Source organism: Theropithecus gelada, chromosome 18, assembly GCF_003255815.1.
Source record: "Theropithecus gelada isolate Dixy chromosome 18, Tgel_1.0, whole genome shotgun sequence".
Lineage (NCBI taxonomy): Eukaryota > Metazoa > Chordata > Mammalia > Primates > Cercopithecidae > Theropithecus > Theropithecus gelada.
In genome coordinates, this window is record NC_037686.1 from 66,859,331 (window position 1) to 66,877,536 (window position 18,206).

Here is an 18,206-nt window from a genome sequence, read left to right on the forward strand (position 1 = left end):
GTGGTTGTATTCCAACGCAGTTCTGTAAGTGGCACTCGGCATCCCTGGCCTCTCCTGACTCCTGGTCCTCATCTGGGCTCAGTGCTCAGGCCAGTGGCTCCTCCCTCCCCTGATGCTCACTTAGCTGGGGCAGACACTCCACATTCCCTCACTGGTGACACCATGAAATAACACAGCCCAGTGCTCACAACATCTGACCGCATTTCAGACTCCTGTCTTCCCCAGGACTTTGGCCCAAGGTCATGGAGAACAGGAGTGCAGAGGACGGTGTCAGCAGCAGAAATCCTTTTTACTCTCACGTTTTTTGGGGCAAGAACATAATATCTGTTCCCCATCTTCACTTGATTGCTGTCTTCAGGCTCTTTATTCTATACTCTCACACGCTCACCATCATACACACACCTCCAGAGAGAAAGTGGCCGGGTCACTAAACAGGAGAAGAATGAAACACAGAGAGGGGCCATGTGCTCATGCACGCCTGAAGAGAAGGAACATGGCGGGATGTCGAAAACCACCTTGGAGGGGAACTTTCAAGTGGGGAATAAAAATATAATCAAAGCAACCAATGCAATCTAAAACAAACGTAGAACCAAATGCCCTAAAATAACATAGGCTTAGATACTTATCACCCCTACTTGAATCCTGATCATCTGTCAATTTTCTTAAAATATTTCTGCAGAGGAAGTTTCGGTAACTCATCCGTCTCCATCCCCACTCACACAGAGCTGGTGTCCCCACTGGACTTGTACCGTGCCTTGCTCTTTTAAGCTATAACTTCCTTACGATCTCGGATACATCTTTCCTTGTGAATGAGGCCACTGGTCTATTTCACTTTATTAAATACCAATATGGCTGCTGACTGTCATGAATGTAGCACTTTCTAATTCTAGTGAATACAACGAAGTTTATATTAATATTTACGTACATTTTCTCATTTGAGTTTCTTACCAATAAAGAAAAAGAAAAACCGTTATAAGAACATACCCCTAAACACACACACACACACCACACACACACACACACAGTGATCACATGATCATTTGCTTAAGCAAAAGTTCTTAGATTTTAATGCAGGGCGGAAGAGAAGTAAATACCTTTTTTTCTTTTTATATGAAGTTTCACTGTTATTTTTATTTTTAAAATTTAACTGAATCTTTCAAACATTAACTTAAAAATGACCCATAAATCGTAATTTCTAATGTGAGATGAAAGGCATCACACAGCACTCTGCAGATTTGCTTTATTTTAACTTTCAACATGAAGAACAAAGCCAGTCAAAAATAAGCAACTAGATAACAACAATAAATTGCCACCTACTGCTAATATTCAGTCCCAAACCAACGGTTGATTTTTGCGATACTAAGGTAAAGGACCAGGTTGACAATAAGGTATTCTTCGGTCTCTCTGATCCACACCAGCTCCACGTGCACTCTTCCTTCTGCATCGACATAGTCCACGCTGTACGTCTGTCCCAAGAAGCTAGGGCCATCAGCGGGTGTGGCAGGCGATCTCATGCACACCGGGGAACTGAAACACCAAAAGGGTTTCCCATGTTCATCCAAAAGAGTTACGTCCATCATGGAACAACTCTGCAAAATAAACACAGATTGACAAGGATAAAAAGGTCAATCAGACCTGATTTTCACAGAAAATCGTGACTCTGTAAAACTGACTAGAAATGCTGCATGTGGCATCAAAATCCAGAATACTATCATTGGTTTTCCATGGCCTACTTCATAACCTAGACAATACTTGGGCTTGTGTCTCATCACTTAATATTCATTCTCAAATATACACAGGAGCACTCACAGGGCTCAGTTTAGGACTTACTTAGCACTGGGAGCTCAGAGAAATGTGTCACAGATATTGTCCCTGTCCTCATGGAACTTAAAGTACAGAGGCTACAGATGTGACACAAATCACACCAACAACCAGTCAGTGCTTCCGAGCGTGAGGCGGCATCACTCTGAAAAGCAGTGTGGCTGTGTGCCCGGGTCTTCACTGCCACCACCAGGCCGTCCCCTCCCCTCTTCTGAGAAGCCTCCTGCTTCTCCGAGGCTCTGAACTTCAGCTCGGCACCCCTGCTCCATGCGCATCTCCGACATGTGCCAGCCTCCTGTCTGCCCACTCTCATTTCCAGGACTCTGGTGCCAGTCCTGCTGCCTGCCTCTCCCTCTCACTCTCTCCCAAGTCTTCCAAGTCTCACTGTCATCCCAAGTGATCCCAACATCCGTGGGGACCCTGGTGGAGCCTCCAGTATCCTGGACTCTCAACTCCTGAGCTGTTCAACTCCATGACCTCCTCCTCAACTTGACCTCAGTTACTCACTCCCACAGTCACACCGCCGACACATCACTTCCCAGAAGTGGTCCACTACCACTGTCAACACCTCAGGCACCCTGTCTTCTAACTGCCACCTTCGTCTTCCAGCTGACTCACCGGACGATTTCCACTACAACTGTACCTCAGATTCATCCAGTGTTTTCACCCTGCAAGCCACGACCTATTAATGCATCCTGAATTACACTTAGCAGGACACAACTGTTTGTCAAAATAAAATGAAACAAGATGAAAGAGAACAGAGTCAGCATGCATCGCACAGAGTAAGCATAAACGTCATTTCATGAATGCTGTTTTCATTGCACGTGAATGTGTGGTTTGTATATCCCCATAACGCAGTGGATATGTAAAAAGGCCTGAAGAGCACTGCCCATGGACCTAGCCCACCCGCCGGCCAGCCCTTCCTTCTCCCGCTTCTTCCTTTCCACTTTAGATTTCACTGGCCTTCGCTGGAATAACACTCTTGCCAATGCACATACCTCCCTCGTTCCCCTTGCATCACAACTGAGGACCAGGTCCAGCAAAACCCCAGCCCTGGAGGAGCCTAGTTATTTTCTATCTGTCTGGACCTGAGCACCAAGCACAGCGGGAGGGCTGCATACAGAGCTGCTGGGTGCCCATGTAGCTGCACCATCCTCAGCATGGCCTGAGGGTCCCACCCTGGCTCTCTGGGTGGCTCCTTCTCCGCCTCATGGAACAATGCCTCATCTCCTCCCTCAGCCCTCCACATCCTGCTAGGAGGGTGCTCTCTGCAGAGGACCTTGGCCTTCACAGAGAGGGGAGAAGGATGTTTTCCTCAACTTCCCACCGCAGATCCACAGCCCAGCTCCTCTGCACCCACCTCTCCTCGCATGTGTTTCTCATCTGCTCCTCCCGGGTGTGGCCCAGTAACCTCCTGCTGCAGCACAGCCCATCTCGCAAAGGCACGACGTCCCTCTCTCAAGTGACTACTTCTGTCCTCCCATCAGCCTTCAGCCTTCAACACATTCAAGTAACTCCCATCTTAGAGAGACAGAGAGAGAGAAACAGCCTCCCTGGGCCCCATAGACGCCTGTTCTTTGCTCGCTTCCCAGACAGCCCTCTCCAAAGAGCTGTCTCCGCTGGATTTCTCCATTAATACCCGTTCACTCCTCAAACCACTCTGGCCTGGTATCCTTTCTCCATCATCTGACCGAACATCTCTTGATAAGGCCACTAAATCTAGTGACCGTCTGTCAGTCTGCCTCTCAGCAGTGTTTAGTTTTTCAAGAAAACATGAAGAGTAATTCCACCTCCCCAAATGCATCCGGAACCCACAAGCCCTGTAGCTCTCTACCCACTCCCATTGCTGAGGTTTCTACAGCTTGGTCCTAGGCCCTATTTTCACCCTATGGAATCTCTCCCCATAAGTGGAACCCATCTACATCCACATCCTAAGCTATCACCAACGTGCCTGTGATTCCCAAAAGTTTATCTCCAGCCGAACTTCTTTTCCAAGTTCAAGACCTAAATATTCAAGTGCATACTCAACTTCTGGATCTTTGAAGGGACCCTCAAGTCCAGCAGGACTACATCCAAACTCAGGACCCTCCCAGCAAAGCTCTCCTGGTGCTCCTCATCCCACGGATTGGTGAAACCATCATCAGTCATCTGGCTGTGCACGCCTGAAATGTGGGCGTCACTCTAGAGGCCTCCCTCCTAGTTCTGTCTGTCTCCATTGCCACTGCCCTAATCCAAGTGCTATGGTCTGAATGTCTGTGCCCCTCAAACCCCGTGTCTTAAAATCTGATCACCAATGTGACTGTTTTTAGGAGGTGGGGCCTCTGGGAGGTGATTAGGTCACGGGAGCAGAGCTCTCATGAATAGGACAGAGGTCCTTATACAAGAGGCCCACAGAGCTGTCTCGCTCCTTCCCCCAGGTGAGGACACTGCTAGAAGGTGCCTCCAGGAACTAGGGAGCGGGCCCTCACCAGATACCCATCTGCTGATGCTTTGACCTTGGTGCTTTCAGCCTCCACAACGGTAAGAAATAAGTTTCTAGTGCTAAAAGCCACCCAGCTGACGGTGGTTTGTGACCTCAGGCCAGGCCGACTAAGACACCAAGTGACTGCTCTTCCTTTAAGAAGGCAGCCATCCAGCTCATCCCCCACTCATTCTCCACATTCAGAAGACACACCTTCACAAAACATGAGTCTGAGCATGCCACCCATAGCTTAAAACCCTGAGACAACTTTCCATGGCTCTCAAGAAAGAACCAAATGCCTTCCGGCTACCATTAAGGCCTGGCCTGGCCTCATCTGCCCATCCCACCTCATTGCACACAATGCCACCTCTTGCCATCTGTGCTCCAGCCACACTGACCCTTCACCCTTGAACACACCATGCCCCCAGCTGACAAAGAGCCACCCAGACTCCCCTGCTGAGAGCTCCTCTCCCCATCTTCTCTTTGTCCATCTCAGCATTCAGTTCAAATACCAGTCCCTTGGGGAAGTTTCCCTGACACTCTCATCTCAACTGACCATGTACCCATTGGGCAGAAACACCAGTGTGTTGAATGCAGAACTTGATGCAGCTGCAGTGCTGAAACCGACTCAGCCCGGCCAGTGCAGGTAGAGATGGATGCTAAGCACCATGAGGGCAGGACTTAGGCCAGCTCAGCTCAGCATCGTGTCCCTGGCCACCTGCATATGCACACAGTCACTGAAGCTCAGCCACTATGTGCCGAATGAACGAATGAGTGTGATAAAATGGGAGGGAGGCGGTAAGAGTAGTGATAGAGATGCTGGTTGTTATTAAACACTAAGGTAGGACAGCAGGAGCCCTAATGCATCAGGGGCAGCAAACACCAGGAAAGAAGAAATGGAAGAGACACTGACGAGGTAAGCAGAGCAGAATCTCACATCTGAATGGGGGAGTAACAGGAACGGAGGTTTTGTCTCCTAATCATTTGCTTATCCATTACAGAAGCAGATGATATGAGGAAGAACAAACGTGCAAATTTTAGACATGTTGAATCCACAATGTCCATGAGGAACCCAAGCCACTAAATCCACCAAGTGAACAGATATAGCTAGGTGGGGTCTTGAGTCAGGGGAGGAGGCACAGTTGGAGATACTGATAATTATTACAATAATATTATGAACGAGCTATCTTTTAATTGTGGTAAAATAAACATAAAATTTACCACCTTCACCACTTGTCTTCCATATTTCAGTGGCTTACATACCTTCTCATTGTTGTATAACCATCACTACTATCTCATCTCCAGAACTCTTCATTTTGTAGAACTAAAACTCTGTCCCCATTAAACCCTAACTCCCCACTTCCCCTCCTCCAGCCTCTGGCACCCACCATTCTACTTCCCGTCTCTATGAATTTGACAACTCTAGGAACCTCATATAATGGAGTCATACAGTATTTGTCCTTTCGTGACTGGCTTATATCCCTTAGCATCATGTCTTCAAAGTTCTTCCATACTGTAGCATGCGTCAGAATTTCCTTCCTTCCTAAGGCCAAATAATACTTGATTGCATGGATAGACTACAGTCTGTTCATCCACTTATCTGCAAATGGACACTTGGTTTTCTTCTACCTTTTGGCTACTGTGATTAATGCCTCTATCAATGAGGGTAGATGGTGTGAGCCATGTTTTTAACGTGTTGTATGTTCTAGAAAAATAGTAGTGTACATTCACTATTTTATTTAATTCTAAGGAAGCTAAGAAGTAACGTCAAGGATAAAATCTTCTAACGTTTATCTTTTCAGGATGGCTCATTACATGCCATGACTTCTGCCCCATATTCGTGTTTTATTAATTGTAATATAAATGCTACTCTTAGATATCAGCAAAAACTGAGCAACTATATACCACTACTTTCATAAGTTATAACTAATCAGATGTGGCCAAAAATGCTGACCATTCAGATGTCAGTATGATCAGGTCAAAGGGTCTCGACTCAATAAATGTATATCTTAGAGAAATTTAAGGAAAAAAAGACATTCCAAACATTGAAAAAATGAGATGGTTTAATAAGTGACTGGCATGAACTGGCTGCTATCTGCGCAGGAGACCCGAGTGAAGCACCAGCCAGCATGAAACATCCTGATCCCTGATGGGAGAGTGCATGCCAGAGCCTAAGGCCCCTCACATCAGATAAGCTACACAGTGAGACCACCCAGGAACCCCTCAGACACCTGACCTTGCTCCCTGATGCCTTTCCCAGGCGATCAGCTGCAGTGGTCCTGGAACAGCAGTGCCTAGCCCCACACAGCCTGTTCCACAGCACCCACTGCTTCCTGCATGACGGGACCACCACACACAGAGCCTGGGCTGCCAGGAGAACACCAGAGTGGGGAGCAGGTGGGGAAGAAGAAAAAACACCCTATGCTGCAGCCTCACTGAGGCTGAGAACGGGGGAGTCGAAGCCAATACTGAGGGCCAGCAGATGGCTCTGTCCTTGGCAGGCAGCGGGAGCCCTCCTGGAATGGGCATTACCACTGTGGCCATGTTAGAGAGAAGGCTCTGAGGCCTAAGCACCTCTGAGATAACACAGCAGGTGGGACTGCATGGTGCACCCATCTTCCACACCCCACCACCCTGCACGACCTTAGCCACTGGGCTAGCAGTCACTTGACTGTGTTACTTACAACCTCACCAAACCCACCAGCATAGAGATGGTGGTTAGATCCCATGGGAGGAAGGAGGTGGAGCCCTGGGTCCCATCACCTGCAAGAAGGTTGCGGAGGAGAAACGCTGGCAGAACTCAGGAAGGAGCGGCCGGTGGGGCACATGGGCTCCTTGGTGAGGACGCAGCTCACAGCCCTAAGCCGTCAGTGGGTGTCTCAGTCTTTCTGCTCTCCCATTCCCTCTGCTGCCAGATCAAGAGCTGGGAGCTGATTCTCTTCTGAAGCCCTCCTAGTGCTCAAAGTCCAGCGTTCTCCAATTCCCTCCTAACCTAAAACACGGCCTAGCACACGATAGGCACATCAAACTCTTTAACAACATCCATAGATACACCAAAATCCAAATTCTTTCCTGAGGGTTTCAAGGCCCCTCCTGACCTGTCCCAGCAGCCTTTCCAATGCCCCCCAATCACTCTCACTCCTGTCCCTGGGCACTAGCCCACCCCAGGCAGGACAGCCAGCTAGGAAGAGGCCCACCTCAGCACCAGCTGCAGCAGCACAATGGGTCTCGCACCCCTCCCCGGGCCAGCTGCCCCTCACCTCTAGAACCTCGCTCCTTATTTCCCATCCTGTCCGAAGCATCTCTTTCTCCACTGGGTTCCTTCTCTAGAATAAATCACTCCCAATCTTCTGGAGGCGGATGCATGTCAGAACCTCCCACGAGCCTTCCTCCCACTGGCCTTTTCCTCTTTCTCCTCACAGAGCTTCTTTTCAATCCTCTCCTAAATCAGTCCCTCGCACCCTGAAAGTCCAGGAGGCACACATCTGAGCAGTTGGCAGACCTCACCCTCCTTGCAGGAGGAAGTCTCTCCTCCCCGGCGCCCCCATGGACCAGTGAACTACGCCAGGCTCAAAACTCAGCGTCTGGGGCTCACCTGCACCCCCATGGACCAGTGAACTATGCCAGGCTCAAAACTCAGCGTCTGGGGAGAGGGCAGCACTTGCACATGTGGGACTGTCCTGTTCTTCCTGAGCTGTTCAGTTGTATCAGCACTAGCAGCCCTAATCACCCATGCAGCTGCAGTACTTGTCAAGCAAAGTGGCCAGGGTGCTTTCTCATGGGTCACGGCCACCCGCAACATGCTGAGCCACGATGTGCCTATAGCAGGCTCTACTGAACTCAACTGTTCTTACACAAAGCAGAACCACAGAACTCCACTGAAATATCTAGTCTAAATAAAAACTGATGCCAATCTCCATACGGATTTAGAAGTAACATTAAAATAACATCAAAGATGCCAAGGAGTGAAAGAAAAACATAAAAGAAACATACGGGAAAACCTCACCAAAAGAAAATCCATCCGTCTGAAATTCTGATAGGCACTGGGAGGAGACAGAGCAGGAGAGTATTTCACTTTGATTACCTGACTTATACTGAAGACCGCAGCAAGGTTACCTTGAGAGGATAGCCTAGCTGTTCAACATGACTTTGTAAAACAGCATGGTAACCACTTATAGAGCAAGTGTCCTGCATGGATTCAGTACTAACACATGGCCACTGAAAGCATCTTTAAAGTATATTTGATATCATAGCTTGACTTTTTTAAAAAAGGAGTAAAAAACTGACCTACTTATAATGTGATTTTTAAAAAATGTTAAAGTTTAATAATTTACCACATAAACGTATGATCTGTTGAGTTTTTGCTCCAGAAACTCAAGCTAAAGATACTTTCCACCTGAATTACCTCCACAGCACTAAGTGTTAGAGGTCACTCAACTCTGAGGTTGGAGGAAGGCGGAGATTCTCATGGGAACAGTAGGTCCCAAGGACATCAGAAGTCCTTTCATGACTGCACATCACTTCAAACAACACGACCCAACCAGGCAGCATCCTCTGTCATTATCGTTAATACGTTCTCACTTCTCTGTCCTTCCACCAGCATCATATTTGGGTGATGCACTTTTTCAGTAGCCTATGCTCTGACAGGCATCGTAAACTATGTAGTAGAAGCTCCTCACCAGAGGTTGTGTCTACAATTTCCAGAAGGAGTAGGGTTTTTATTTTACATTTTTTTAAAAGTCATATGTACCTAAGAAACTTTCTAAGCTTGTCCATGCTTTAAAAAAAGTTTTTGACTCCTTCCAAGCAATTTCTTAAAATATATGTTATCATTTCACTATTCTTAGGGTGATCAGACGCCTGGAGAGAAATATCTGAGCTGCACAGCAAATACAAGGAATATGACATCACTGATCTGACTTTTTATTCTTTTGGGAATTCTGAGGACAGCTTAGTCTTAATACTGAACCCAAGAGCATAAAAGGCAAACAGAAAATAAACCACATCTTCCCTCCAGGCCCAAGGGAGAAGGTACAAGCCTTTGAGCTATTCGCTATCTTTTCCCAAAGCCCATCTGAGAGGAGGAATTTATGGGGAAAACTGTCCAGGGACATTCAATCCATTCCCTACCTTAAAAACTCAAAATCCTGCTTTCAGATCAAGCTGTTTTGCTAAAACCCTGTGCACCTGAGTCACACTGGTTTAGCAACCTACAGAATCACTGCTTGGAGCTCATGTAAAAGTCCAATTTTGAAGCTGTATCTTCAGCTTCTCTGAGAACTTCTATGAGAAATCTGTGAGTGCATCTGCTGCTAAGATGCTATTTAGGGTTAGTCCATTATGTAGCTTAGTCTGCCCTACATAAAGTCCCATTGGAGATTTTGTTTTTAATGATCAGAAGTGGGATAAAGCTTTCTTTGTATAATTACTACATTTCCCCTTTTTTTCCCAATGAGAACTAAACGACTGCTCTCATCTCGCTCTGGACTACCAGAAAACACAGAATAAATTTATTTTTAAAAATTATGCTGACCCTTTCAAAGACCGTCACATTCATATTCTGCCTTTCTTGATCCTCAAGGTCTATTTGATGTGAATATTTTATCTTAGTACCTATTTTTATTATAAGCTTTATCGAAATCTGAAGACAAAGAAAGACGGTAGGTCTGTTCTCTTAAAGGCATGAAACAATATGGTGTGTGATAAACATAATTTTTACCAAAATTTAAACATTTGCTATGAATAAATAGGATTTGTAAAATATCTCATTGTATCAAATATCAAGTGGCTCAAGGGACAGCGCTTCAGGATAACACCACTCTTGGTCCCGGTCGTCATCACGAACAGTTCTAACAAGGTGCCCACGCGCAGCGCAGAATAAAGCCATGTTACAGGAAGGCCCCGCAGTCACAGGAGATTGATCCCACTGGTCCCCGGGACCATAAATATCTTGTTCATCCCACAAAATAAAGACGGAGAGTGACAAGAACCAGGAGCAGCCATGGGCACAAGGACAGAAGAGAGCAAAACTGTGAGAACATCTTTCTCCTCTTCCTCCTCCTCCCTCCTTCCCTGCCACTTCCCAACCACTAAATCAACTCTCCCACCCATGTGGCTAATCTTTTATATAACAGTTCAAGGAAATCCCTATATCCTGGACTATGAATTTATAACTGCAAAAGGTTTTAAATTGGTACATGGATGATCAAGATGTTTTGAGTAGATGCTGCCTGCCTGGTCCAACCTTCAGTTCCACTCTCTTTCCACAAAACAGAGGAGCTTTGAGGGAGTAGGGGGCTGTAATCAACAGTGTTCTGAAATGCTGCTGCAGACTATCTGCCCCTCCAACTCTCAGTGACACATGAAAGGTCCTCAATAAGCATCTCATGAGTGAATCCACTGGATGTCAATGGCTAACAGAATGTGCACCAACCTTCAGAAACTAGAACAATAAATCCAGAACTATAAAAGAAACATCATACGTATATGATTATATCATCTACACATATAAACAGACTTTTTATTACATAGAAATCAAGTTACTTGAAGAAAAGAAAACGGTTCTGTTTTTTACCTTTATACAGCCATCCAAAATATCAGTTTTCCACGAGAGGCCAACTTTTCCAATAAGAGGTAGGTGTTCTCTGTTATTTTTTAAATGTATAACAATGAGCTTCACATGTCCATTTTCAATATTTCCTGAAAAGACATAAGATTGTTTCAATCACTGTCTTCCAATGCAGGACAACAAGCCAAGCACGTTCAGTCAGTGACTTCATGAGGATACCTCACCCTGGTAAGTCCTGGCCTCACCGACGGGGACAACATGGCACAGCAATCCCAGCCTCTGGCTTGAGGCCAGAGCGATGCATCTGTGTCCCAGAGACAGCAACATTAACAAGTACCCAGAAAGGTGATGTCAAAGGTGAGTCAGGGGAAGCCAGCTGAGGTGAGCCTGGATGGCCACCTGTCGCTGATGGAAAGGTGGTTGCTGAGGGAAGAAAGGGTTCTTCTGATATGGGTAAGCCAACAGTGCTGGAAACCGGTATCTATAATTACAGAGCTCAAGAAAGCAGGTGGAGAAATGGCAAAGAAACAAGGGGGCTGGAGAGCAGCCGAACGTGAAGAGGAATGGAAGAAACTCATATGAAATAAAAAACTCACACGAAAACACCTCTGCACAGGCTTGTAACTGAGTGAGAGTCCGTGCCCATGCCCACCTAGTTGGAGGCCAAACCCTGTGGCCCTCTGCTGCCAGCTCCAAGCCAGCTACGGCAGCCGGGCCACATGGAGGAGCCCTCGCATCCACGCAGCACGCTAGCCCTGCTGCCCTAGGCCTCCTGTGGCAGGGAGAGCCGCGGCACCGCTCAGCTTCACACAGACACAAGCTTCCTGGTTCTGTCTGAATGCACCCTGAGAAGCGACCGTCAGGCACAGCAACACAACTCATACCCGAGAGTTCTCCAGAGATGGGTGTCTGAACAAAGGGAAGGTGCAAGTCACCGGGCAAAGCAGACGGAAAAATCATGGAAAAGGGCAAGTGTTCTCCAGCCCTGGCCTGATTATTTCACGAGACAAAATAAAACCAAAGCCAAGCTGTCTTGGGAGCCAAAGCTCTGTTCTAGAAATGTTATACAGTGTTCTCCAACTTCAGTGTCACCAGGTTATAGCCCACGCTTTGCCAAGGGCCTTTAAGTGAGAGACGACACAGAGGCAGGGTTTCCAGCCCCGCAAAGGGGAGCTCCTCGCCCAGATGCCACGCTGCTGGTTTCTCCTCGTCTTATTTCTGTTCCAAGGACAGAGGCAGCCCACATTTTCCTCTCTACTGCTGAGTAATTAGCAAGAACTGTGTAGCTTCCCTTCCACTCTCCCCAGACATAGGAAGAAATGCCAAATGACACGGACCATTCCCAGGTAACAGCTCTACCGTCACCTCATCACCTCGTCACCTCAGCAGGGCTTGACGGAAGCAGGGAGGAAGTGTATGAAAAGCGAGGCCTCAGTGGAGGCACAGTAATCACATTCTGAATGGACCAGATGTGACTCTGCTCTGTCCTGCACTACTGCAGCCATGTGCAAAATCAAGGGAGGCCTCCGACTGGTGCAGCAAAGGCAGGCAGCTGACGGTGCCTACAGAAAACCAGGAGCTCATCTTCCATACAGCTTGTCCCCAGGACACGGCAGAAAATGCACTCCAAAGTATAGCAGCCAATAACGTCTCAATGGCAACTGTCTGAGCTAATAAACATCAAATCCCTGTAGGAAGCAGAGACTGTTATTTTGTTATTACCAGGTATTCTCCCACTTCAGAACAATTATAACACTGTGGTGTCTCCAAAGGTCAGAGCTCTTTCCGCCAACCCTCTGCAACCACTTACAAGACAGAGACAGGTTAAGCTCTTCCTACATTTAAACAACCTGCACATGGAACAGATGTGTGAAAGTGTGTGTATATAAAATAGGTGTGTTTTTGAGTACTTACTGTATACCAACCACAGAGTTAGACACTTAATAGCTTAGAAGAATATGTTAACACCTCAAATAATAATATTAATTGGGCATTATAATTTTCTGAATTCACAGGTGATAAAACTGATGCAGGGAGATTAACAGTAACTTGCCCAAGGTCAATGGCAGAAACATGATCCAAACCCTGTTCTGTGTCCAGAGTCTATGTTACAACAGAGTAAGAAATATGTGAAACATACACTAAGTAATTATCTGCTAGCCAGGAATTTATAATGTAGATTCAGATGGTCATGTTTGTTTTCATATTACTCCCAAGAGAAATGCCTGTTAGAAATCAGCAAGCAGAATGCACCATGGAATCGCCACGGCTTCCCGATACTCGAGGTAATGGCTCAGCCTGTGAGCACCACGCTCAGCCTCCGCTCCCAGCCCTCCTTAGAAGCAGGTCACCGGTGATGCAGGCTCCTTCCATGAGACACATGTGTTCCTGCAAACCTGGGGTCGGAAATGAGCATTGAGAGGAGGCACAGAATGGGAAGAGCCGTCTGCTGGCAGAGGCAGTGGCAGCGGCCTGCTCCTCATGCTGGCAGGGGCAGAGGTCCAGAGGCTGCTAGTGGTTACTATACTGGTGACAGTTTCACAAGACAAACCACAGAGCACGGCTTTGCATCTATAAACAGAGTGTGGCTCTCCTAGACCGACTATAAGCAAGTATATGCTTTATTAAATTCCCGTGCTCCTTAAGTCATTCAGAATAAATTCTGTTCTTGGAGACTCTAATCTTAACTTACCAATACACAAGACCATCTGCAAAATTCAGCAAAATACAATTTGAGGCTCACCATCCTTGGTTTCCAGTGACACTGTACCTGTAAGCATGGCCTTTAGACTCATAAAGACCCATTCCAAACCCTGCTCAGCCATTTACTAACTGTATAACCATGGTCAAGTTCCAAACTCAGTAAAATACGGATACAAATAGCACTTGATAAGGCTTTGTGAGGATGAATGGAACTGGTAATAAATATTAACATTATACAGTAGTTGATTATGTATGCCAAGCTAAGTGTGTTAAGTACCCTCTATGCTTTATCTCAATAATAATATTCTATCTAAAGACTGCCAAGTGCATTGTCAAGCAGAATGTGGAGATGTGCCACGTTTGTAGACCAGAAGACCCAATATAGTGAAGATGTACAATTACCCAAACTTATCTATTATAGTTTCACACAATCACAAGCATAATCCCAACAGGTACTTGAGAAAATTGTTTACAAATAATTAATACTTACATAAATAATGATATTGGCAAGATGATTCTAAACTCCATATGAAAATGCTACGGACCTAAAATAGTCAAAACAATCTAGGAAAGGAAAAAAAAAGTTGACTTCAAGACTTACTATAGAGCTACAGAAATCAAGACAGTGTGGGACTGTGTTTATAAAGACACACAGATTGGCTGGGCGTGGTCGCTCACACCTGTAATCCCAGCACTGTGGGAGGCCGAGGTAGGCGTATCACCTGAGGGCAGGAGTCTGAGACCCACCTGGCCAACATGGTGAAACACCATCCTACTAAAAATACAGTGGCAGGCATCTGTAATCCCAGCTACTCAGGAGGCTGAGGTGGGAGAATCGCTTGAACCCAGGAGGCAGAAGTTGCAGTGAGCCAAGATCGCACCACTGCACTCCAGCCTGAGTGACAGAGCAAGACTCCGTCTCAAAACAACAACAAAAAAAGACACATAGATCAATAAAATGGAATAGATGGGTTCAGAAATAGACCCACACTTTTACAAGCAATTGATTTTTGACAAAGTCATCAAAATGATTCGATGAGCAAAGAAAGTCTTTTCACAAATGGTACAAAAACAACTGGACATCCACACTGGGAAAGAACATCAACCTATCTTCTAATTTACACAAAACCAGTTAAGGACAGATAACAAACCAAAATGCAAAAGCTGAAACCATAACAATGGTAGGAAAAACAAAGAAGAATATCTTTATAACCTGGGATAGAAAAAGTTTTAAAACAGGAAAAAACAACCAGGAAATTTAAAATTGATTAGATTTCATCAAATGAGAAACACTAATTTGTAACACTTACTTTCATAATAAGTCATCAGATGTACAAACCAAGAAAACATGTACTAACAAGTACTAATAAATATGCTATAATGAATTATCTGCTCTGAGTTTGCTAGGTAATTACCACTCAGAAAGGAGTATACTGTTTCTAATGCTTTACCTATTATAAATTCTTGGGGAGTATAACCTGAACTAGACACAGAAAAAAAATTAATATCAAGAAACTTGTTAATATCAAGAAAGAACAAAAAGTCACCTATTTTTGGAATTACAACAATAAAAAGATAACATGAGATATACAAAAATAACTGAAGAAAAACCCAAAAACATTAAAAAAGAATTTCATAATGAGATCACCTGCACATATCAGGTTCTGCTGCTAAAGAGCTGAACAATTTCATACCTCTAAGGCCCATAACCTTATTTTCATACCCTTGACATTTTCTATTGTGTCTTACAGAGTAAGCACTGAACAGTTTTTGTTTTTGTTTTTGTTTTTTGTTTTTTGAGACAGATTCTTGCTCCATTGTTCAGGCTGGAGTGCAGTGGCACGATCTTGGCTCACTGCAAGCTCCGCCTTCTGGGTTCACACCATTCTCCTGCCTCAGTCTCCCAAGTAGCTGGGACTACAAGCACCCACCACCATGCCCCGCTAATTTTTTGTATTTTTAGTAGAGATGGGGTTTCACCATGTCAGTCAGAATGGTCTCGATCTCCTGACCTCGTGATCTGCCCACCTCAGCCTCCCAAAGTGCTGGGATTACAGGCGTGAGCCACTGCACCCAGCCAGCACTGAATAGTTTTTAACTGGTATTTTAATAGAAAGTATATTACAGAAAGTCTATAGGATATAGAGCAAATCTAACAAAATATGGAAACATAATAAATAAGAATTTGTTCACAAAGGCAACACAAAAATAAGTATTAATAAATGGAGAAAGATGCAGGATCTACATAAAAGCATTTCTCCAGGGTACTAGAGGGAAACTTAAAAACAAGTATATCTCAGATGTACTGCAGATTTGGTTCTTGACCACAGGAATAAAGCAAATATCACAAAAAAAGCAAGTCACATAAATTTTCTGGTTCCCCAGCGCATATAAAAGTTATGTTTATACTATACTCTTTTAACTGTGCAATAGCATTATGTCTAAAAAATAATATATATATTTTAATTCAAAAATACTTTATTGCTAAAAAATGCTAATGACCATCTGAGTCTTCAGCAAAGCAGTATCTTTTTGCTGGTGGAAGGTCTTGCCTCGATGTTGATGACCGATGACTGATCAGGATGGTGGTTGCTGAATGCGGCTGTGGCATTTTTTTAAACTTTTATTTTGGTTCAGGAGTATATGTGGAGGTTTGTTATATAGGTAAACTGCATGTTGCAGGGGTTTGTACAGATTATTTCATCACCCAGGTGATAAACATAGTACTCGATAGGTAGTTTTTGGATCCTCACCTTCCTCCAACCCTCCACCCTCAAAGAGGACCTGGTCGTATCCGTTGTTCCCTTCTTTGTGTTCATATGTACTCCATGTTTAGCTTTCACTTATAAGTGAGAACATACCGTATTTTGTTTTCTGTTCATCAGTTCACTTAAGATAATGGCCTCTAGCTCCATCTATGTTGGTGTAAAGGACATGGCTGCATAATATTCCATGGTGTACATGTACCACATTTTCTCCAGTCTACTACTGATGGGCATTTAAGCTGATTCTATGTCTTTGCTGTTGTGAATAGTGATGTAGTGAACACATACATGCATGTGTCTTTATGGTAGAATAACTTATATTCCTTTGGGAACATACCCAATAATGGGATTCCTGGGTCAAATGGTAATTCCCTTTGCAATTCTCTGAGAAATTGTCAAACTGCTTTCCACAATGGCTGAACTAATTTACATTCACACCAGCAGTGTATAAGTGTTCCCTTTTCTCCACAACCTTGTGAGCCTGTGTCACTTTTCTGAATTTTTAATAATAGCCATTCTGACTGGTGTAAGGTGGTATCTCACTGTGGCTTTGACTTGCACTTCTCTAATGATCAGTGATGCTGAGCATTTTATCATATGCTTGTTGGCAGCATGTATGTCTTCTTTTGAAAATTGTCTGTTCATGTCCTTTGCCCACTTTTTAATGTTTTTTGTTTTTTTTTTGTTTTGTTTTGTTTTTTGTTTTTTTGTTTTTGCTTGTAAGTTCCTTACAGATGCTGGATATTAGATCTTTGTCAAATGCAGAGTTTGCAAATGTTTTATCCCATTGAATAGGCTGTCTGTTTACTTGGCTGATAGTTTCTTTTGTTGTACAGAAGTTCTTTAATTTAAGTCCCATTTGTCAATTTTTGTTTTTGTTGCAATTATTTTTGGTGTCTTCATCATGAAATCTTTGCCAGTCCTATATCCAGAATGGTATTTATTAGGTTATCTTCCAGGGTTTTTATAGTTTTAGTTTTTACATTTAAGTCTTTAATACATCTTGAGTTGATTTTTATATGTGGTGTAAGGAATTGGTCCAGCTTCAATCATCTGCATAGGGCTAGCCAGTTATCCCTCCATCATTTATTGAATAGGAAGTCCTTTCCCCATTGCTTTTGTCTCTTTGTTGAAGATCAGATGGTTGTAGGTATGTGGCATTATTTCTGGGCTCTCTATTCTGTTCCATTGATCTATGTGTCTGTTTTTATGCAAGCACCATGCTGTTTTGGCTACTGTAGCCTTGTAATATAGTTTGAAGTCAGGAAGTGTGATGCCTCCAGCTTTGTTCTTTTTGCTTAAGATTGCCTTGACTATTTGGGCTCTTTTTCTGTTCCATATGAATTTTTAAATAGTTTTTTCTAATTCTGTGGAGAATTTCACTGGTAGTTTGATAGGAATAACATTGAATCTATAAATTATTTTGGGCAGTCTGGCTATTTTAACAATATTGATTCTTCCTATCCATCAGCATGGAATGTTTTTCCATTTGTGTCATCTTTAATTTCACTGAGGAGTGTTTTGTAATTCTCACAGAATTACAAAATAAATCTCACAGAGGTCTTTCACCTCCCTGGTCAGCTGTATTCCTATTCATAGGTATTTTATTCTTTTTCTCTTAAGTTCTGGGATACATGTGCAGGGCGTACAGGTTTGTTACATAGGTAAACACGCGTCATGGTGGTTTGCTGCACCTATCAACCTATCACTTAGGTATTAAGCCCCACATGCCTTACCTATTTATCCTGATGCTCTCTCTTTCTACACACACACCCCTCGACAGGCCCCAGTGTGTTTTGTTCCCCTAGGTATTTTATTCTTTTTGTGGCGTTTGTGGATGGGAATGTGTTCTTGATTTGGCTGTCAGCTTGGATGTTGTTGGTGTACA

General features: G+C 44.4%; 1 protein-coding gene across 2 annotated transcripts in view; it reads right to left on the bottom strand.

Annotated features, from left to right (window-relative positions):
- Positions 1 to 1,110: 1,110 nt before the first annotated feature.
- FBXO15 (F-box protein 15) overlaps positions 1,111 to 18,206 on the bottom strand; it is a 78,877-nt gene continuing 61,781 nt past the window's right edge. For both annotated transcript variants that reach the window (XM_025365212.1, XM_025365213.1), the window contains exons 9-10: positions 10,857 to 10,981; positions 1,111 to 1,589 (exon numbers count right to left, since the gene is read on the bottom strand). In XM_025365212.1, the coding sequence (XP_025220997.1) occupies positions 1,320 to 1,589; positions 10,857 to 10,981 (395 nt within the window). In that variant the 3' untranslated portion in view covers positions 1,111 to 1,319. The remainder of the gene's footprint in view (positions 1,590 to 10,856; positions 10,982 to 18,206) is intronic.